Source organism: Pristiophorus japonicus, chromosome 15, assembly GCF_044704955.1.
Source record: "Pristiophorus japonicus isolate sPriJap1 chromosome 15, sPriJap1.hap1, whole genome shotgun sequence".
Classification (NCBI taxonomy): domain Eukaryota; kingdom Metazoa; phylum Chordata; class Chondrichthyes; family Pristiophoridae; genus Pristiophorus; species Pristiophorus japonicus.
Window position 1 is genome coordinate 44,752,622 of NC_091991.1, and position 23,124 is coordinate 44,775,745.

At 44.1% G+C, this 23,124-nt stretch overlaps 1 protein-coding gene across 1 annotated transcript in view; it reads left to right on the plus strand.

Moving 5' to 3' along the window:
- Positions 1-23,124, plus strand: part of LOC139280730 (dedicator of cytokinesis protein 4-like) — a 511,619-nt gene that overhangs the window by 243,188 nt on the left and 245,307 nt on the right. Inside the window, exon 12 of the mRNA XM_070900388.1 lies at positions 143-231. Coding sequence (XP_070756489.1) covers positions 143-231 — 89 coding nt within the window. The remainder of the gene's footprint in view (positions 1-142; positions 232-23,124) is intronic.

Here is a 23,124-nt window from a genome sequence, read left to right on the forward strand (position 1 = left end):
GGCACCATCTGGGACGATCCCAACATAACCTCTAGGATGATGACTTGAGCAAATTTGTGTCCAATAGTTTTAAATAATTTTCGATGTTTACGCACAGATTTTTCAGATTCGCTTTCGAACTATGCCTTTGTTTTTGTTTTAGGTGCAATACTGAAAGTGAATGGTACCAAATACATGAAAATATTATCAAGAAGCTAAATGCACGGTACAACCTGACGAGCTCAAATGCTGGTAAGTGGAAACTGTTTCATATGTCTTGGGTCACACAATGAAGCTTTTTCCATTCTATTGGTCAGGAATACTTCACATGACATACTGAATGTCCATACCAATGGGAACATTGCTACCAGGATTACATTACATAAGCAGAAGTGTGATAGGTATTCAGTGATCCATACAAACCTGCATTGAAACTACAAGAGACAAACCAAGTTCCTTTTGCAATCGTAGCCACGTTACTCCCTCATAAGGAGATGCAAACGCCAACTTGCAGACTGAGCTCCAGAACAGAACGCTATAAACGAATAATTCCACTGTATTGCCCCATCAAAAGTATATCAAATGACTGCACTTGGAATAAGTACACCTCCTAAACAACTAAGTTCATACTCAGAATTAATGTTTCTGTTTCGTCAGAACGACCTGAAATGTTAATTCTGTTTTTCTCTCCACAGATGCTGCTTGACCTGCTGAGATTTCCAGCATTTTCTGTTTTTATTTCAGACTCCAGCATCTGTAGTATTTTGCTTTTGTGTAAGTTCATACTCAATAGGTTTGACTCGTAAAATACACATTTTAAGATGTTAACAATTTCTCGGACAGGTGGAATTAGGTGATATTGTGGATAAGTACTTCGGAGTCTGGGTTTGAACACAGAACCAGACTGATGGCGTGCAAGATCCCCTCCTGTGTAAGGTACTTGTATGAAATAGGTTTGGGGCAGTCTCCAGTGGGCATAGATCCACCCCACAAACCTGTGCGAAATCAGTATTGGAGGTAGAACCCACCCCCCCACCCCTCCCAACAACTACAAGACGATGCTCTCCTCATGTTGGGGTTAAGGTTCACTTTGCACAGAGCAGAGGGAGCTTTACTTTTCAGCTGGGTATGCTATACTTTGCTTCGGAGTGCTTGATGTTGACGAGCAGAAAATCACAGAGGGGTATATTCTTCAGCATAAAAATTCACCAAAAAACTTGATCAAAGATACCATATTCTGAAATATTTCTTTAATATGAGCGGAATAAATATATTTACTTGTTAAAAGGAGACATTTTGTGTTGAACAAGGTTAGCACGGGAGGGAGAAACAAAGAAAAAAAAACTCCATATCGCACAGTATTAGAAAATGGCTGGGAGTTTATTCGAGAGTGTAATAAACAAGTAAATACCGCACTAAGTACTGCTTTGTTTGCTTGTTGCTATTTATTCAGTATCCAGCAATTGGCACGTTTGGGTATCTGTTATAGTTCAGTAATTAAAAACAAGTGATTTGCTTTGTGTTTGAGTTTAACATCCATGAAATGGTAACCTGTTGTATTTGCTATTGACAATATAAAGCAGCGGAAACTGAATACACAAAGGGCTCCATGGTAACGATTTAAAAAGCTGCCATTTGTTCTCAGAAGAGAAGGAATCCACTCCACAGAAATGTGTGTTGTGTACAATGATGATGTCTCTGCTTTGTTTTTTTTGGAAAGGACATAAATTGTTTTGAATAACTTGAAACTAAAAACCATGCACAAATTATAATGATGACAATTTTGGTGACATTCGGTTTTTATTGCGACTTATAGAATTATAGAAATTTACAACACAGAAGGAGGCCATTCGGCCCATCGTGTCTGTGCCAGCTGAAAAACAGCTATCCAGCCTAATCCCAGTTTCCAACTCTTGATCCATGGCCTTACAGTTTACAGCACTTCAAGTGCATATCCAGGTACTTTTTAAATGTGATGAGGATTTCTGCCTCTTAAGCAGTGAGTTCTAGATCCCCACTACCTTCTGGGTGAAAAAGGTTCACCTTAACTCCCCTCTAATTTTTCTATTCATCAGTTTAAATCTATGCTTCCTGGTTATTGACCTCTCTGCTGGGGGAAATAGGTCCCGATCTTAGCCATTGTATCTAAGCCCCTCATAACGTTATACACTTCAATCAAGTCTCTCCTTAGTCCCTGATCCAAAGAAAACAACCCCAGCCTATCCAATCTTTCCTCATCACTAAATTTCGCCAGTACTGGCAATATCCTCATAAATCTTCTCTGTTCCCTCTCTAGGGCAATCACATCTTTCCTGTAATGTGGTGACCAGAACTGCACACAGTACTCCAGTTGTGGCCTCACTAGTTTTTTGTGCAGTTCACAGGAACAGTAGCATAGTTAGTAATGTTACTGGATAAGTAATCCAGAGGCCTGGATATTAAGGATATTTGGATATGGGGATAGTGCAGGAAAGTGGAGTTGAGGTAGAAGATCAGCCATGATCTCATTGAATGGCGGAGCAGGCTCGAGGGACCAAATGGCCTACTCTCATGTTCTTGTGTTCTTATTTAATGAACCAGAGACGTAAGTTCAAATTCAGTTAATTAAATAAATCTGGAATAAAAAGCTAATATTAGTAATGATGACCATGAAACTGTTGGATTGTCATAAAAACCCATCTGGTTCACTCATGTCCTTTCGGGAAGGAAATCTGCTGTCTTTACCTGGTCTGGCCTATATGTGACTCCAGACCCACAGCAATGTGCTTGAATTTTAACTGCCCTCTGAAATGGCCTAGCAAGCTACTCAGTTGCAACAAAACTATACTAGAAACAATAAGAAGAATAAAACTGGACGGACCTCCCAGCATCGACCTCAGCACCGGCTACGGACATAAAAATGGCACACCCGGCGCAGTCGAACCTACAAAGTCCTCCTCACCAACATTGGGGGCCGTTGCCAAAATTAGGAGAGGTATCCCAAAGACTAGTCAAGCAACAGCCTGATATAGTCATACTCACAGAATCATACCTTTCAGCCAATGTTCCAGACGACTCCATCATCATCCCTGGCTAGCCCTGTCCCACCAGCAGGACAGACCCATCAGGGGTGGTGTCACATGGCTTCAGGTCAAGCATGGGCAATGAAACCTCCTGCTGATTACCACCTACTGCCCTCCCTCAGCTGAAGAATCAGTACTCCTCCATGTTGAACACCACTTGAAAGAAGCACTGAGAATAGCAAGGGCAAGGTGGTTTGTTATCAACATGACCGAGCTGGCCGAGTCCTGAAGGACATAGCTGCCAGACTGGGCCTGCAACAGGTGGTGAGAGAACCAACATGAGGGAAAAACCTACTCGACCTTGTCCTCACCAATCTACTTGACACAGATGCACCTGTCCATGGCAGCATTGGTAGCAGTGACCACCGCACAGTCATCGTGGAGGCGCAGTTCCATCTTCACACTGAGGACACCCTCCATCATGTTGTGTGGCCCTACCAGCGTGCTAAATGGGACAGATTCAGAACCGATCTCCCAGCTCAAAACTGGGCATCCATGAGGCGCTGTGGACCATCAGCAGCAGCAGAATTGTATTCCACCACAATCTGTAACCTCATGGTCAGGCATATCCCTCACTCTACCATTACCATCAAGCCAGGAGACCAACCCTGGTTCAATGAGGAGGGCAGAAAAGCATGCCAGGAGCAGCACCAGGCATACCTAAAAATGAGGTACCAACCTGGGGAAGCTGAAACATAGGACTACATGCATGCTAAAAAAAACAGAAGCGGCATGCCATAGACAGGGCTAAATGATCAGATCAAAATTCTGCAGTCCTGCCACATCCAGTTGTGAATGGTTGTGGACCATTAACAGCTAACAGTGATGGTGGAGCCCAGAACGGGAGTGCAAAAGATAAGGTTGAAGCGTTTGCAACTATCTTCAGCCAGAAGAGCCGAGTGGATGATCCATATTGGCCTCTTGAGGTCGCCACCATCACAGAAGCTCGTCTTCAGCCACTTCGATTCACTCCATGTGTTAGGAAGAAACAGCTGAGCATACTGGATATAGAAAAGGCTATGGGACCCGACCACATCCCGGCTGTCGTGCTGAAGATGTGTGCTCCAGAACTAGCCGCACCTCTAGCCAAACTGTTCCTGTACAGCTACAACATTGGCATCTATCCAACAATGTGGAAAACTGTCCAGCTATGTCCGGTCCACAAAAAGCAGGCCTATTCTAATCCGGCCAATCACCACCCCATCAGTCTACTCTCAATCATCAGCAAAGAGATGGAACGTGTCATCGACAGTGCTATCAAGCGGCACTTACTCACCGATAACCTGCTCACCGATGCCCAGTTTGGCTTCCGCCAGAACCACTCAGCTCCAGACCTCATTACAGCCTTGGTCCAAACATAGACAAATGAGCTGAATTTCAGAGGTGAGGTGAGAGTGATTGCCCTTGACATAAAGGCAACATTTGACCGAGTGTGGCATCAAGGAGCCCAAATAAAATTGAAATCAATGGCAATCAGGGGAAAATTCTCTACTGGCTGGCACAAAGGAAGATGGTTGCGGTGGTTGGAGGTCAATCATCACAGCCACAGGACATCACTGCAGGAGTTCCTCAGGGCAATGTCCTTGCCTCAACCATCTTCAGTTAATTCATCAATGACCTTCCTTCCATCATAAGGTCAGATGTAGGGATGTTCACTGGTGATTGCATGGTGTTCATTGCCATTCGCAGCTCCTCAGATAATGGAGCAGTCCATGCCCGCATGCAGCAAGACCTGGATGACATTCAGACTTGGGCTGATAAGTGGCAAGTAACATTCATGCCACACAAGTGCCAGGCAATGAACATTTCCAACAAGCAAGCGTCTAACCACCGCTCCTTGACATTCAATGGCATTACCATCGCCGAATCCCCCATCATCAACATCCTGGGGGTCACCATAGACCAGAAACTTAACTGGACCAGCCACATAAATACTGTGGCAACAAAAGCAGGTCAGAGGCTGGGTATTCTGCAGCAAGTGTCTCACCTCCTGCCTTTCCACCATCTACAAGGCACAAATCAGGAGTGTGATGGAATGCTCTCCACTTGCCTGGATGAGTGCAGCTCCATCAAAACTCAAGAAGCTCGACACCATCTTGGACAAAGCACTTGATTGCAACAAATCCACCACCTTAAACATTCACTCCCTCCACCACCAGCGCACCGTGGCTGCAGTGTGTACCATCTACAAGATGCACTGCAGCAACTCCCCTATGGCTTCTTCGGGAGCACCTCCCAAACCCGTGACCTCTGTCACCTAGAAGGACAAGGGCAGCAGGTGCATGGGAACACCACCACCTGCATGTTCTCCTCCAAGTCGCACACCATCCTGACTTGGAAGTATATTGCCGTTCCTTCAGTTGCTGGGTCAAAATCCTGGAACTCCCTAACAGCACTGTGGGAGTACTTTCACCACACAGACTGCTGCAGTTCAAGAAGGTGGCTCACCACCAACTTCTCGAGGGTAATTCGGGATGGGCAATAAATGCTGGTCTTGCCAATGACGCCCACATCCCATGAACGAATAACAAAAAAGCATAACCACCTTGCTCGTATATTTGGCTAATAAATGAAAGTATCCCATATGCCTTCTTAGCCACCTGATCTACCTGTCCTGCTACCTTCAGGGATCTGTGGACGTGCACTCCAAATTCCCTCTACACTTCTCAGTACTATTGTATATCTACATTTCAGTGTCCTACCATTTAGTGAGACTTGTTAAATAATGTTGTTTCTACTCTATCATCCTTTTATATAGAATTAACATGAATTAAAAATCATAACATTTCAATTTGTTTCCAGTCCACACATTTCAGGTTTTATGATGTTTCATTTGAAACTGTATCTTTGGTCATTGAATCAGAGAATGATGCAGCACAGAAAGAGGCCAGTCAGCCCATCGTGCCTGTGCTGGCTCTTTGAACGAACTGTCTAATTAGTCCCACTCCCTCTGCTCTTTCCCCACAGCTCAGCATTTTTTTCTGTTTCAAGTATTTATCCAATTCCCTTTTGAAAGTTGTTATTAGAACATAACATAAGAAACAGGAGCAGGAGTAGGCCATAAATCCTGCTCCGTCATTCAATAAGATCATGGCTGATCTGATCATGGACTCAGCTCCACTTCCCCGCCTGCTCCCCATAACCCCTTATCGTTTAAGAAACTGTCTATTTCTGCCTTAAATTTATTCAATAAAGCTCTCCTGAGGCAGCGAATTCTACAGATTAACAACCCTCTGAGAAAATAAATTTCTCCTCATCTCTGTTTTAAATGGGCAGCCCCTTATTCTAAGATTGTGCCCTCTAGTTCTAGTCTCCCCCAACAGTGGAAGCAGATTATTTCAGAAGGCAATGCATTTAAGATCATAACTCGCTGCGCAAAAAGTTTTTCCTCATCTTGCCTCTGGTTGTTTTGCCAGTTACCTTGAATCCGTATAGTCTGGTTACTGACCCTTCTGCCACCGGAAACAGTTTCTCCTTATTTACTCTATTAAAACCCTTCAAGATTTTGAACACCTCCATCAAATCAAATTTCCCGTTAACCTTCTTTGTTCTAAGGAGAACAATTGATGTTTTTCTAGTCTCTCCACATAACTGAAATCTTTCATTCCTGGTACCATCTCCTCTGCACACTCTCTCAGGCCTTGATATCCTTCCTATAGTGCGGTGCCCAGAATTGAACATAATACTCCAGCTGGGGCCGAACCAGTGTTTTGTAAAGGTTCACTATAACTTCCTTGCTTTGTATTCTATGCCTCTATTTATAAAGCCAAGTATCCTGTACACCTTTTTAACAGCCTGTTCAACTTGTCCTGCCACAGACAAAGACTTGTGTAGGTACACCCCCAGGTCTCTCAGTTCCTGCACCCCCTTTAAAATTGTATCATTTAGTTTATATTGCCTCTACCTTGTGTCTTCCCATTTCATCAGTCTGTCTATGTACTCCTGAAGTCTGTTGCTACTCTCCTCTTTCTTTGCTATGGCAGGAATACGCTGAAAAGAGTCCTGCTTCAATATGTAACCACATTAGATTGGAGTTCAGTCTCTGAATATGCACAGACGCAGGCGTCGTCCGTGTACTGTAGTTCGACGACAGAGGTTGGGACAGTCTTGGATCTGGCCTGGAGACGATGAAGGTTGAACAGGTTCCCACTGGTTCTTTAGTTTAGTTCCACTCCAGCGGGGAGCTGTTGAGTGTGAGGTGGAGCATTGCAGCAAGGAAGATCGAGAAGAGGGTTGGTGCGATGAAGCAGCTGTGCTTGACCCCGGTCCGGACATGGATTGGGTCTGTGATGGATCCATTGGTCAGGATCACGGCTTGCATATCGTCGTGGAGCAGGCGGAGGATGGCGAAAATCTTTTGGGGACAGTCGAAACGGAGGACGCTCCATAGTCCCTTGCGGTTGAACTCCAAGTCATAGTCAACATCTAGGGCATACGAAAACCTGGGCCTTACACTTAACATCCGTAAGACAAAGGTCCTCCACCAACCTGACCCCGCCACACAGCACTGCTCCCCAGTCATCAAGATCCATGGCGCGACCCTGGATAACGTGGACCACTTTCCATTCATCGGAAGCCTATTATCAGCAAGGGCAGACATCAATGATGAGGTTCAATGCTGCCTCCAGTGCGCCAGTGCAGCCTTCAGCCACCTGAGGAAGAGAGTGTTTGAAGATCAGGCCTTCAAATCTGCCACCAAGCTCATGGTCTACAGGGCTGCAATGATACTTGTCCTCCTGTATGGCTCAGAGACGTGGACCATATACAGTAGACACTTCAAATCACTGGAAAAATACCACCAACGATGTCTCCGCAAGATCCTGCAGATCCCCTGGGAGGATCAACGTACCAACGTTAGTGTCCTCGATCAGGCTAACATCCCCAGCATCAAAACACTGACCACACTCAACCAGTTCCGTTGGGCTGGCCACATTGTTCGCATGGCTGACACAAGACTCCCAAAGCAAGCGCTCTACTTGGAACTCCTACACGGCAAGCGAGCCCCAGGTGGGCAGAGGAAACGTTTCAAGGACACTCTCAAAGCCTCCTTGATGAAATGCAATATCCCCACTGACACCTGGGAGTCCCTGGCCAAAGACCGCTGTAAGTGGAGGAAGTGCATCCGGGAGGGTGCTGAGTACCTCGAGTCTTGTCGCCGAGAGCATGCAGAAAACAAGCGCAGGCAGCGGAAGGAGCGTGCGGCAAACCAGTCCCACCCACCCTTTCCTTCAAAGACTGTCTGTCCCACCTATGACAGAGACTGTAATTCCCATATTGGATGTTCAGTCACGTAAGAACTCCCTTTTAGAGTGAAAGCAAGTCTTCCTCGATTTCGAGGGACAGTTTATGATGATGATGACATGAGATTAGTTTGTACCAGTGCAAACGAATCTTGAATGTGATTGGTTGAAATTCAGTGAGTCGAAAAGGCTTTTCCTGTTGACTAAAGAGAGCAGAGCTGCACAAGTTGTTCAACCTCCAGTTGCAATGAATAGGTTTGGTGCAACTAGCTCACATAACATTATTGTGAAGTTCGAGAAGCCAGAGCTCTCTGCATTGTACTTCAGTACATATACATGCCATTGTTTACCAGAATGCCATTAGTCCGATTTGTTGTGATTTAAAGTGGAAGCAAGTCTTCCTCTATTTTGAGGGACTCTCTATGATGATTGTTGTGATTGTAAAAAGAACATAAGAATTAGGAGCAGGAGTCGGCCATTCAGTAAAACCAATCTCAATGAGTTGACCAAGGTGATCTATTCCTTTCAATGTAATTTAGCATCATAGCAGGCAATGATTGCAGGCAATCTATTAACTATCAAGCCAATTTTTATCTTTTACTGTGCTCTTAAGCCTTCGAAGCCAAAAGTGATATTTTAGAGTGAGTAAATTCCTTGGTTTATTCAATGCAAGATAAAGGGCTAGACTTTCCTCTTTATTTTCGGTGACTTTCTCGGCGGTACTGCTGGTTTTTGGCGAAAAACCACCCGGCAAAAGTTTCCACTTAACTTTTTAAAGAGTTCCGCCGACATTTTCAAAATACCGCTGGGGAGTGGACTGTCCGTGTGAAAACCGCCACCACCCGAGTTTTGGCTCAGCGGTGACCTGTAGGTAAGTTCGGAAAAAAATGGCCACGAAAAGCTGCCGGAGCTGAGTGGTAGGCAAGTACCCTGCAAAGAAAGGTAAGTTCAAGGTTTTTTTATAACTCATTTAAAATTCTTTTACGACGATTAAGTTAAAAAGGGCCTTGAGAATGTTTTCTGAATTTTTATTTTTTATTTCATTGAAAAAATAGTTTTTGTATTTCTCCCCCCTCCCTCGGCCCAACCGCAGCCTTGGTCTAAATTTGAGTAATTACCACCTATTTTGATTAAGAACTGCCCATTTTGCCGAGAATTGCGTTTAACCGCCGAGAATCTACGTGTAAGATCCATTTTCTCACCGGATGGTATTTTTTCCCTTTTTATACAATTTTTCACTGGCATTATTTGAAGAATCTTAGTGGTTTTTTTGGAGGGCAATCTGGTGGTGGGGGGCTTTAGGGAAAGCCTAGCCCATAGAAATGTTTATTGGAGTACAACATGTGCAATTGAACAGCAGTTCGTAAGAAATGAAGTGGGCATTAGAAGCACTAAAACAATCTGTGTGGATTTATTGGACGTTGTTGTGCAATGTGACGTCAACAATGATGAAACAGACAAGTGATAGTTTATCCCAATGAGAACATCAGTCAATTGTAACATCACTGCTTCAGTCCCTGACACACATTCCATTCCCGAGCCACAACAACAACAACGTGTATTTATATAGCGCCTTTAATGTAGTGAAACGTCCCAAGGCGCTTCACAGGAGTATTATGCAATAAATATTTGACACCGAGCCGCATAAGTAGAAATTAGTGCAGATGACCAAAAGCTTGGTCAAAGAGGTGCGCCTTGAAGGAGGAAAGAGAAGTGGAGAGTTTTAGGTAGGGAGCTCTAGTCCTTGGGACCTTGGTAACAGAAGGCATGGCCACCAATTGTTGAGCGATTATAATCCAGGTATGCTCAAGAGCGCAGAATTAGAAGGGACAGACATCTCAGTGGGTGGGGAGGGGGGCTGGAGGAGATTAGAGATAAGGAGGGGCGAGCATTGCTTAACTGGAAGCCAATGTAGGTCAGCGAGCACAGCGGTGATGGGTGAGCAGGACATGGTGCGAGTTAGAACATGGACAGCCGAGTTTTGGATCACCTCTAGTTTACATAGGCTAGAATGTGGGAGGCCAGTCAGGAATGAGTTGGAATAGTCAAGTCTAGAGGTAACAAAGGCATGGATGTAGGTTTCAGCAGCGGATGAGCTGAGGCAAGGGCCATGTTACGGAGGTGGACATAAGCGGTCTTAGTTATGCTGCCATAACTCCATCCCTCTCCCGAGCAGCTGTGAGAGGCCAAAACAGACGGTTTGCAATCTTGGTGTCATATTTGACCCTGAAAAGACGCTCCTTAAAACCTACCTTGTCATCTGCCCTAATTTCTCCTTATGTGGCTCGGTATCAAATTTTACTTTATAACACTTCTGTGAAGCACCTTTGGGATGTTTTACAAGATGTTCTGCAAACCTGAAACCAGGTTAAAAATGTTGATCTCAACTATTAAAGATACACAGATTAGGGGTGGAATTACAGTTTTTATTTTACTCGGTGGGGGGGGCGGGGAAACAAAATCCTGTGTAATCTGTACTAAATTATACTAAATTTCCACATCACACAAAAGTCAGGCTTTTGCTCCAGAACATCATCTCATTCCAACCTTACCACTTCCCCAGCACATCCAAAACCCTCATCTACATCTTCATCACTGGAGGCCCAACTTCTAAAATACCTTCTTCACCTACACCCTCCATAAAGACAACTCATTCACAATTGTCCCATCACACCTAACGTTGCCGATCTGTACTGACTTCTGTGCCTCAGTAAATTGACTTCAAGGTTCTTGTTGTTAAAATCCCTGAATGACCTCGCCCCACTCAATCTCCATGACCTCCTTCAGTCATGCATGCACCCCATAATCCCCCGAGACCAGGCTGCTTCTTGTCTCGCACGCTCTCAGCATCACTATTTGTAGCTGCTCTTTCAGTCATTTATATTCTGCCCTTCAGAATTCCCTCCCTGTATCCCTTCACTTGGCCGCATCCTTCCCTACTTTCACAAGTCTATAAAAAGCCCTTTTCTTTAACATGGCCTTCTGCTCCTGTCTTTAATTGCCTCCACCTTTAAAGCCACTTTGAGATATCTTTCTGGATGTGAGGAATGCTGCAGCAACATTCGTTCTATATTTTGATCTTCTGAAATTTGGCAGTTTTTATGGAATCATCTAAAAAATATATATTCTGTAAATTGAAGTTAGTTTTCCCGAAGAGGATGGGCATTCCAAGAGGAGTGTTAAGCACCTAATGAAACTAAACTCTGGAGGAATCCAAGCAAGTAGCAAGTATATCACATTGTTTTACCCGAAAAAGGGCAGAAACTTCCTTTTTTAGCGACATATTGCAGTTTCCACCATTGTCATGTGAGATGTTAAGGTGCATTATACACAGAGTAGAAACCCAGCATGTCGGAGCCCTGCCCTAAATTCCTGTTCACCCCCACCCCGAACCCATGCTCAAATAATGTCGCCTTTTATGCTCTGAGACCGAAATGTACAAATTACGAGAAAAAAAACAAGTATAACTGAATGGAAATATTGAAATTTTGAACTAGGTCAGTTTTTCCAAAGAGTTTGAATTCGTTCTTTTCATTTTCTGGATGTATGTCAAATCTGGTAAAAAGAAAAAAATCCTTCAAATACGCCTTTCCCATCTACAGTTTCATCACATTCACAGAAAATGTAATAAACTTCATTAAGCTTTGCATTGCAATACAATTATGATTTTTCTTCTTTAATTTATCATAAATTAAATTTGTGGAGTGATTAGCTTGTTCCATTTTCCATTTAGTTATGACTTGCCATATGGTGAGGGAACAATTGCTGTCTGCTGCTATTCTCTCTGTTGGTGGCCAGCATGGAAGCCTTCTTCAAGCTGAGGCCACGACATTGATTGCTGGAAGAGAAAACTTTGAACATTTGGCTTGTTTGGCATCATCATTTTTTGCCATAAGGCATGATCAAGACACACAAGAGGACACTAATTTCCAATCACAGTTTCATACGTACATATATATATATATATATATATATATATAATGAATATGACTTGGTCAGTCATTGCAAGAGTACTCAGCATGTGACAATCCCAAGGCCTGCACTTAGTATTATCCAGTAATTAAGAGTGAAATTTCAAGCACTGTCAAATAGTGACCATTTTGGCCAGATGTTTAGTGCCTATACTGACTGGATTAACTGTGGTGATCTGATAGCAATCAATGGCTACAGAGGTTGTTGCCTACCATATATGAAGGCAAACGCTCGGTTGTCCATGCTTGTTCAAGTTAATATGATTCTCGCCTTATGTTCTGAGGATCCAGGCTTCATTCCCACTATTAAGAATAATTAGTTCTTGTGTACTTATAGACATCGTGGACGCCAGACCTGCGAGAGAACAGCTCTGCAGGTCAGGCTATAAAAGAGCTGGAGTGGCGTAACACTTCAACCTCCAGCGCGAGCTGCTCCAAGTATGCAATGAATTTGAGGTGGGCGACTGGGTGACGTCATCAAAACCCTGGTCGCCGTTTTGGAGCATGGGCAGTAACATTGACAAGGCCCAGGTACAGAGGAGTGGGAAGGTCGGGGCAGATGAGCGGCGAGTGTTTGTGGCGAGTTGCGGTGAATGTTTATGCCGGAGGAGCAGCATGAGGTCGTGGCGGAGGTGCGGCAGATGAGGGTACGGGGCCCAGAAGAGTCAAGGGCCCAAGGGCAGCACGGGCCAGCCCACACTGTGATATGTATGCGCGCTCGGTCCGTGCAGCAGAGCTGGTCTCCAGTCGTCTTGGTTAATCCTTGCCAATGGACCAAGATCTAGCTCTGTCAAGCCCGTGTGATGGCTGATGTGCAACAGTCACCACACGTTAAAAAAATTCACGCAAAGGCATCTTCCACCCCCTCAATTGGAATTCAGGACTGGGACATCGGGTCTTTCATTGAAACACCTGTGAACTCATGGAAGCAAATCATCCTCGTTTGAGGGACCGCCTATGATGATGATGATTATGATGATGACAGACTTCATGATTTGGTTTTGGCATTGACCTGTTGATTTTTCTATGTCTGGATGATTTAGGAACATAGGGAAGTAGAGGAGTGAAAAAATCTGTGTGGATTTCCAATTATCTATTCTTTTAAGGATCTTCATAACTGAATAATATAGAGTCTTTTCTCCAGAGTAATGATCCAAGAATCTTCAACCTCTCCTCATAGCTCTGGTGTCTTGCGCTAGGTATACAATCTATCTTGCTTCTCCCAATAAATAAGACCTCCCAATTACCCACTGCCTCAAATCTATCCAGTTTTCCCTTTTTCCATAGGTGGTAATTATAACCTAACCCATCCTGGCAGGACCGGATTGGGTGCCCATTTAACCATCCACCCGATTTTGCTTTCCATTAAAATCAATGGAAAAATTACCCCCATACGATCGGCCTCCACTGCCTCCCCAGGCAATGAATTCTACACATTCATCGCCTGCTGTGTGAAATCTAAATTCTAGCTGGTGAAAAGGAGCATATGTGCGGGATTTGTGTTGGGAGGGAGAAGAAGCAAGATGCAAGTGGAATGCAAAGCAAGTGTGCTGAGTGTGGTGAGGAAGGAGTCTTGAGAGAAACTGGTGGTGCAAAGGCTAGCTGATGACCGCCAACTGTACTTCACCATCACCATCCACTATTTCAAGATTTTTGTCATGCTGTCTGCTACCTCCCTTGTATCAAGTGCAAATGAGTCAGAATTTTTTCAGTTCCACTGAAGCCATTCTATTCACCTCTAATGGAGTGGGGGCTGCACAGTAGATCAGAAAGTATGATCCTTTGGTGCTGATTCCAACTTCCTCTCTGTCATGTATGTACATGCTGTTTGTAGCCACCAGATGGTGTCATTGTTGGAGACCACTGAGCAGCACGCATATGGGTGCTGCTCTGATATAAAAGGCCAGCCATTTTATGAGTCAGGCACTTTGGGCCGTAATAAAGCAGAAGCAAGGTTGTACCTTGTTCAGCTAAACAGTACTTAGTTTGCACCTTTATTGTATACATAACACACTCCTGCTATTCATTGATGCTGAATCTGAAGGTGTGCAACCTTGGATTCTGTTCAATCTTGAGCTGAGCCTCAAACTGTGCATCTGTTCCATCATCATGACTGCTTAATTTTATCAGAATATCGCTTGCTTATGCGTCTACCTTATTCCTATTTGCATGAGAATCTGGTTTCACACCACCTTCACCTCCAGGTTTGATATTTTTCCAATACTCTTCCAGGCTCTACTGTTCTATTCTATGCAAGTTCCAGCTCACCCAGAATTCTGTGGGCTGAACCCTATCCCTCACATCATACAGCACATATATATTACTCCTGGCCTTGCTGACTTCCATTGACACCTTGTCCCCCAGCTTATCAACTCCAAAATTCTTGTCCTCATCTTCAAACCTCTCCATGACCTTCCTATCTCTTTAATTATCCCCAATCCTATGTCCATTATGCAACATCCCCACCGACACCTGGGAGTCCCTGGCCAAAGACTGCCCTAAGTGGAGGAAGAGAATCTGGGAGGGCGCTGAGCATTTCGAGTCTCGTCGCCGAGAGCATGCAGAAGGCAAGCAGGCAGCGGAAGGAGCGTGCGGCAAACCAGACTCCCCACCCACCCTTTCCTTCAACGACTGTCTGTTCCACCTGTGACAGAGACTGTAATTCCCATATTGGACTGTTCAGTCACCTGAGAACTCACTTTTAGAGTGGAAGCAAGTCTTCCTCGATTTCGAGGGACTGCCTATGATGATGAGTGGGGTAGCACTCTCACCTCTGGGTCAGAAGATTGTGGGTTCAAGGCCCACTCCAGGGACTTGAGCACACAAAAATCTATGCTGGCACTCCAGTGCAGTGCTGAGGGAATGCTGCACTGTCGGAAGTGCTGTCTTTCAGATGAGCCGTTAAACCGAGGCCCCGTGTGCTCTCTCAAGTGGGCGTAAAAGATCCCATGGCGCTATTTCGAAGAAGAGCAAGGAATTATCCCTGGTGTCCTGGCCAATATTTATCCCTCAATCAACATAAAAACAAAACAAATTATCTGGTCATTATTACATTGTTGTTTGTGGGAGCTTGCTTGTGCGCAAATTGGCTGCTGCATTTCCCATGTTACAACAATGACGACACTCAAAGTACTTCATTAGTTGTAAAGCGCTTTGAGATATCCGGTGGTTATGAAAAGTGCTATAGAAATGCAAGTCTTAATTTTTTCTTTCTGTCTTGTCTACTATGGATCCCTACAAACCCACTTTAATATTGGTGGCAGAATCTTCATCCATCACACCGTGTGCTCTGGGATACTATTCTTAAACACCTTCACCTTGCAAAATCTTTTCCCATCTTCACAAGGCTCCTTGAGCCATCCATTGCATCCCCTAACTTCTCTCATCCTTGGTGTCAACTGCATCCCTCGCCCTGCAAAGCACCTTGGAATGTTTTGTTGTGTGAAAAGAACATAAATGGAACTAATAATTGAAACATTAACTACTCTTGCACTTTCCGAAGGTGGCTGATACCCTCTCATGATCGAGAAATATAAGTTCACAGCATAGAAAGAGGCACATTACATCTGTGCTGACTCTTACCTGGAGCAATCCAAAGCTAATCCCTCAGCCCTGATGTCTCCCCATAGCCCTGCAGCCTCCTCTATTTCAAATGTTTATCTACTTTTCCCTTAAAAATTGCAGTGGTCTCTGTCTGAATTATTTCATGTGGCAAAGCATTCCACACTAATACCTCTCTGCAAAAATAACTCTTCGAATCTCTGCTCATTCTTTAGTGACCTTTTGAAATTGATGACGCCACAACCAGAGTCTTTACCTATTCACCCTATCAACAACTTTCATTGTTTTAAAAACCTTCATTCATTGCCCCTTAGCCTTGTCTGCTAAACAGAATCATACAACCAAATGATTTTACAGCAGAGAAGGAAGTTTGATGATTTACGCCATTGCTGGCTATCTGAAACAGCTATCCACAGTTTGGGGTGGGCAATTATTTGGGCTGGAGGGCCACTTAACATGTTTTGGTGAGCTGTTGAAGGCAGGGCACATAAAATAAATTGTTAACAACAGATACCATTAACATTTGTTATCGTATTCATTGTATAAATGTCATTTCCATACTTAATAAAAAATAACAACACTTAATAGCATGATAATGAACATCATACAGGTTTATGAGTCACAATGAAAAGTGCACGGTCTGTTCATTCCAAGTGGTCTAAATCCATTCTTCGAGTGGAAAATGAGAAATCGATTTTGCTTCCACTAGCAATTATAGACAAAGTATAAGGCACAATGAAAAATAAAATAATTTATACAACCTTTAGAAATTGTACATGAAATGCTTCTTTGATGCCTTTGAAACCTCGCTAAGAAGTAATTAGGAGACTCGGAAAATGATTTATACCACAAATTGCATCCCAGATCAGCCATCAAATTGTCAATGTACTATCACTCCTGCCAAGATGCCAATAGAGTTTGCAGACTTTTACTTGAGAATGCACACAAGTAATGCACCATTATATAATGCACATTTCTTCCTCGAGTGCTATTTATTACTGCGACTGGCCAACAACATAAATCTCGACAACCCTCTTCCATGGTATGGCGAAAAAGGGGTTTAAGTGAATGTAATGTCCAATATACCCGGGACCATTTAGTTATGCCTCCACTTTGCTAATTTAAGTGGGATAAGACTAAAACAAGTGAATAATTGTGCAACAATTAATAACCCCACAAACAGCCATTGGTGAGAACAAAGTGTTAAATTGATAAATTTGAAACAGGCCAATCATTCATCACTTCCACTTCTATCCTCCCAATAATTTTAAACATAAATTCAGATAGTAGTCAGGTACTATCTTAAATATAGAAAATGTGGTGTAAAATAGTGAAATTGTCTGTTAATAAATGAATGAAATGATTGCTCGATCGATTATATATTCTGAAAGTCTACATGGCTGTTTGGCAGAGCGGCTTGAGTCTGTGGAGCCTCCATCGCGTTCTATTTCTGTTCCATCCAGCGGGCCGAATAGAATGAATTGGCGGACTGGATATGGCCCTCAGGCCATATTTTGTCCACCACTGCCGAAGTCACATTGCCCTGATCTCTCCCCATACCCTCTTAATACTGTTTTGAACCGTTTTTTGATGCGAATATTGGGTTTATAATGAAGTAGAATTTTCTGTTATCCCTTTGAGTTCCCCAAATGCTGTGGAATGGAATATTTGTATAATTTATTTTGCTCTTTTTTCACATTGTATCCTAGATTATGAGTTTAATCGGCCTTGTGTTCTATTTTGAAGCATTAATCTGCAGGATGAAGCGATGATTTAAGATGGTTGCTGAAATGCTTTCTTCTGTCCTGCTAGTACTGATAGAGTGCGTATAACAGTCCTCCTGCCTGGGGCAAGATGTATTTTTGGTGCCCTCTTTTGCTTCCATTGTTATATGAACCTTAATATATAATCAATATAATTGTTACTGAAGCAATTTAAGTTTTGTTCTCATGAAGACATGCTGTTTTATATTGTGCTGAGCTATTTTTGCACATTTGGGACTGACTTTTGAGATACCAGCTGTTAATTGCTTCAGAAAATCGCTTGCACTTCTCACATTATCATGCCTCACTGCTGCTGTATTTTCTATAACATTAGATTCCTGTGTTAGTGGAAGACCGGGTATTTGTGTCACAGATGAAAATTGGAATAGCACAAATTTCTTTAATTACACCAGCAAAACTGCAAGTTTCCTGTAAAACTTAAATGATTCTTGTGACGAAAGCTGAACCCGCTAAAATGCAAAATAGGATGCTGTGATCATAAGCTTCACAAGTTGATATTGGCTGAACTGCTATGTAAACAATTTCTCTTTTTAGTTTGTATCATCTTTTGATTTTGTTTATTGGAGGTGATGCCAATACTCCAAGCCAGGGATGAGTGAGGACTGAGTAGGGATGCGACTTAAAATGCACTTTCTTCATGCTCCACCCGGGACATCAAAAATTGAGCCCCAGTAATTTGGTAGTGGGACCAATGCCTGTGCAAATTGAGCACAGGCCATCCCAATGCTAAATTGATATGCCTTGTGCTTTTTTTACACGTCCAAAAATGGTACTACGATGTATACATATATATATATATCTAAAGATTGCTCATCTCTGACATGCCAAAATAGGTATATCTCTGCCTATAGATACAGGTTCTTGGGTAACGGTAGGCGTCGTCAGAGGTGGAGCGGCAGTCGGGAGTTCGCTGGTGAGGCCTACAAAAGGCACAGCAGGGAGTCCGGGGAGCAGCGTCGTCTGAGGCGGGCGGCAGTCGGGAGTTCGCTGGTGAGGCCTACAAAAGGCACGGCAGGGAGTCCGGGGAGCAGCGTCGTCTGAGGCGGGCGGCAGTCGGGAGTTCGCTGGTGAGGCCTACAAAAGGCACAGCAGGGAGTCCGGGGAGCAGCGTCGTCTGAGGCGGGCGGCAGTCGGGAGTTCGCTGGTGAGGCCTACAAAAGGCACGGCAGGGAGTCCGGGGAGCAGCGTCGTCTGAGGCGGGCGGCAGTCGGGAGTTCGCTGGTGAGGCCTACAAAAGGCACGGCAGAGAGTCCGGGGAGCAGCGTCGTCTGAGGCGGGCGGCAGTCGGGAGTTCGCTGGTGAGGCCGACTGGTGCAGCTGCAGCAGGGAGGCAAAAAAGAAGTAGAAAGAAATCGAAAGGTGACGTCACAGCCAAGGGGGTAAGTGATTGGCTGGTGATTGGTAAGTAACCTTTCTTTTTCTCTTCTTTATCGGTAAGTAACCTTTAGCATTGTTGCCAAATTAAGTTAATCTAGGGGTTAAGTCATGGCAGGAGAGCTCGGACACGTGTTATGCTCCTCCTGTACCATGTGGGAAATCAGGGACGCCTCCGGTGTCCCTGACGACTACATCTGCGGGAAATGTATCCGCCTCCAGCTCCTGACGAACCGCGTTGCAAAACTGGAGCTGCGGGTGGATTCACTCTGGAGCAAGCACGATGCTGAGAATGACGTGAATAGCACGTGTAGCGAGTTGGCTTACCGCACATAAAGGGTCCACAGCCAGATAGGGAATGGAAAACCAACAGGAAGAGCAGTGCAAGGAAGGTAGTGCAGGGATCCCCTGCGGTCATCCCCCTGCAAAACACATACACCGCTTTGAGTACTGTTGGGGGGGATGACTCATCAGGGGAGAGCAGCAGCAGCCAGGTTCATGGCACCGTGGCTGGCTCTGCTGCACAGGAGGGCAGGAAAAAGAGTGGGAGAGCAATAGTGATAGGGGATTCGATTGTAAGGGGAATAGATAGGCGTTTCTGCGGCCGCAACCGAGACTCCAGGATGGTATGTTGCCTCCCTGGTGCAAGGGTCAAGGATGTCTCGGAGCGGGTGCAGGACATTCTGAAAAGGGAGGGGGAACAGCCAGTTGTCGTGGTACACATAGGTACCGACGATATAGGTAAAAAATGGGATGAGGTCCTACGAGATGAATTTAAGGAGCTAGGAGTTAAATTAAAAAGTACGACCTCAACAGTAGTAATCTCAGGATTGCTACCAGTGCCATGTGCTAGTCAGAGTAGGAATCGCAGGATAGCTCAGATGAATGTGTGGCTTGAGCAGTGGTGCAGAAGGGAGGGATTCAAATTCCTGGGACATTGGAACCGGTTCTGGGGGAGGTGGGACCAGTACAAACAGGGCGGTCTGCACCTGGGTAGGGCCGGAACCAATGTCCTAGGTGGTGTGTTTGCGAGTGCTCTTTGGGAGGAGTTAAACTAATATGGCAAGGGGATGGGAACCTATGCAGGGAGACAGAGGGGAATAAAATGGAGACAGAAGCAAAAAATAGAAAGAAAAGAGTAAAAGTGGAGGGCAGAGAAACCCAAGGCAAAAAACAAAAAGGGCCACTTTATAGCATAAAGGGTCAAAGTGTGTTAAAAAGACAAGCCTGAAGGCTCTGTGCCTCAATGCGAGGAGTATTCGGAGTAAGGTGGACGAATTAACTGCGCAGATAGCAGTTAACGGGTATGATGTGATTGGCATCACGGAGACATGGCTCCAGGGTGACCAAGGCTGGGAACTCAACATCCGGGGTATTCAGCATTTAGGAAGGATAGACAGAAAGGAAAAGGAGGTGGGGTAGCGTTGCTGGTTAAAGAGGAAATTAATGCAATTGTAAGGAAGGAAATTAGCTTGGATGATGTGGAATCGTTATGGGTGGAGCTACGGAATACCGAAGGGCAGAAAACGCTCGTGGGAGTTGTGTACAGGCCATCAAATAGTAGTAGTGAGGTTGGGGACAGCAGCAAACAAGAAATAAGGGATGTGTACAATAAAGGTACAGCAGTAATCATGGGCGACTTTAATCTACATATTGATTGGGCTAACCTAACTGGTAGCAATGCGGTAGAGGAGGATTTCCTTGAGTGTATTAGGGATGGTTTTCTCGACCAATATGTCGAGGAACCAACCATAGAGCTGGCCATCCTAGACTGGGTGATGTGTAATGAGAAGGGACTAATTAACAATTTTTTTGTTCGAGGCCCCTTGGGGAAGAGTGACCATAATATGGTAGAATTCTTTATTACGATTGAGAGTGACACAGTTAATTCAGAAACTAGGGTCCTGAACTTAAGGAAAGGGAACTTCGATGGCATGAGGTGTGAATTGGCTAGAATAGACTGGCAAATGATACTTAAAGGGTTGACGGTGGATAGGCAATGGCAAACATTTATAGATCACATGGATAAACTTCAACAGTTGTACATCCCTGTCTGGAGTAAAAATAAAACAGAGAAGGTGGCTCAACCGTGGCTAACAAGGGACATTAAGGATAGTGTTAAATCCAAGGAAGAGGCATACAAATTAGCCAGAAAAAGTAGCAAGCCAGAGGACTGGGAGAAATTTAGAATATAGCAGAGGAGGACAAAGGGTTTAATTAGGAGGGGGAAAATAGAATACGAGAGGAAGCTTGCCGGAAACATAAAAAGTGACTGCAAAAGCTTCTATCGATATGTGAAGAGAAAAAGATTAGTGAAGACAAACGTAGGTCCCTTGTAATCGGATTCGGGTGAATTTATAATGGGGAACAAAGAAATGGCAGACCAATTGAACAAGTACTTTGGTTCTGTCTTCACAAAAGAAGACACAAATAACTTTCCGGATGTACTAGGGGTCTGAGGATCTAGTGAGAAGGAGGGACTGAAGGATATCCTTATTAGGCTAGAAATTGTGTGAGGCAAATTGATGGGATTGAAGGCCGATAAATCCCCAGGGCCTGATAGTCTACATCCCAGAGTACATAAGGAAGTGGCCCTAGAAATAGTGGATGTATTGGTGATAATTTTCCAACAGTCCATCAACTCTGGATCAGTTCCTATGGACTGGAGGGTTACTAATGTAACACCACTTTTTTAAAAAGGAGGGAGAGAGAAAATGGGTAATTATAGACCAGTTAGCCTGACATCAGTAGTGGGGAAAATGTTGGAATCAATCATTAAGGATGAAATAGCAGCACATTTGGAAAGCAGTGATAGGATTGGTCCAAGTCAGCATGGATTTATGAAGGGGAAATCATGCTTGACAAATCTTCTGGAATTTTTTGAGGATGTAACAAGTAGAGTGGACAGGGGAGAACCAGTGGATGTGGTGTATTTGGACTTTCAAAAGGCTTTTGACAAGGTCCCACACAAGAGATTGGTGTGCAAAATCGAAGCACATGGTATTGGGGGTAATGTACTGACGTGGATAGAGAACTGGTTGGCAGACAGGAAGCAGAGAGTCGGGATTAACGGCCCAGCTCTTTACAATAAATATTAATGATTTGGATGATGGAATTGAGTGTAATATCTCCAAGTTTGCAGATGACACTAAACTGTGTGGCGGTGTGAGCTGTGAGGAGGACGCTAAGACGCTGCAGGATGATTTGGACAGGTTAGGTGAGTGGGCAAATACATGGCAGATGTAGTATAATGTGGATAAATGTGAGGTTATCCACTTTGGGGGCAAAAACATGAAGGCAGAATATTATCTGAATGGCGGCAGATTAGGAAAAGGGGAGGTGCAGCAAGACCTAGGTGTCATGATTCATCATTGAAGGTTGGCATGCAGGTACAGCAGGCAGTGAAGAAGGCAAATGGTATGTTGGCTTTCATAGCAAGGGGATTTAAATATAGGAGCAGGGAAGTCTTACTGCAGTTATACAGGGCCTTGGTGAGGCCCCACCTGGAATTATTGGGCCCAAGTTTCGGCCTCAGTTGCTCCTGATTTTTTGGAGCAACTGATGTAGAACGGAGTATCTTAGAAATTCAAATTCTCGGCATTTAGTTTGCTCCAGTTCTAGTCAGTTAGAACAGTTTCACTTTGGAACAGAATTTTTTTTTCAAAAGGGGGCGTGTCCGGCCACTTACGCCTGTTTTCAAAGTTTCGTCAGTGAAAACTTACTCCAAACTAACTTAGAATGGAGTAAGTGAAGATTTTTGTACGCTCGAAAAAACCTTGTCTACACTTTAGAAAATCAGGCGTAGGTTACAAATCAGGCGTAGGGAATGGGGGGGGGGGGGTTTAAAGGGAAGTGTACAAACATTATACACTTCAGTTTTACAAATAAAGAGCCATCATCAATAATAAATGATAAAAACATCAATAAATCAACCAATAAATCAATCAAAAAAAATTAATAAGAAATAATTTTTTTTTTTCAATCAATAAATAAAACATTTTCTACTTACCGACTGCAGCACCGCGAGCCCTCCAACAGCGTGCTGGGATGCCCCCCTGCCCAGTGTGTCTCTGTCAGTGTCTCTATCTCTCTGTCTGTCTGTGTCTCTCACACTCTGTCTGTCAGTGTCTGTGTTTCTGACAGCGAGGGGAGG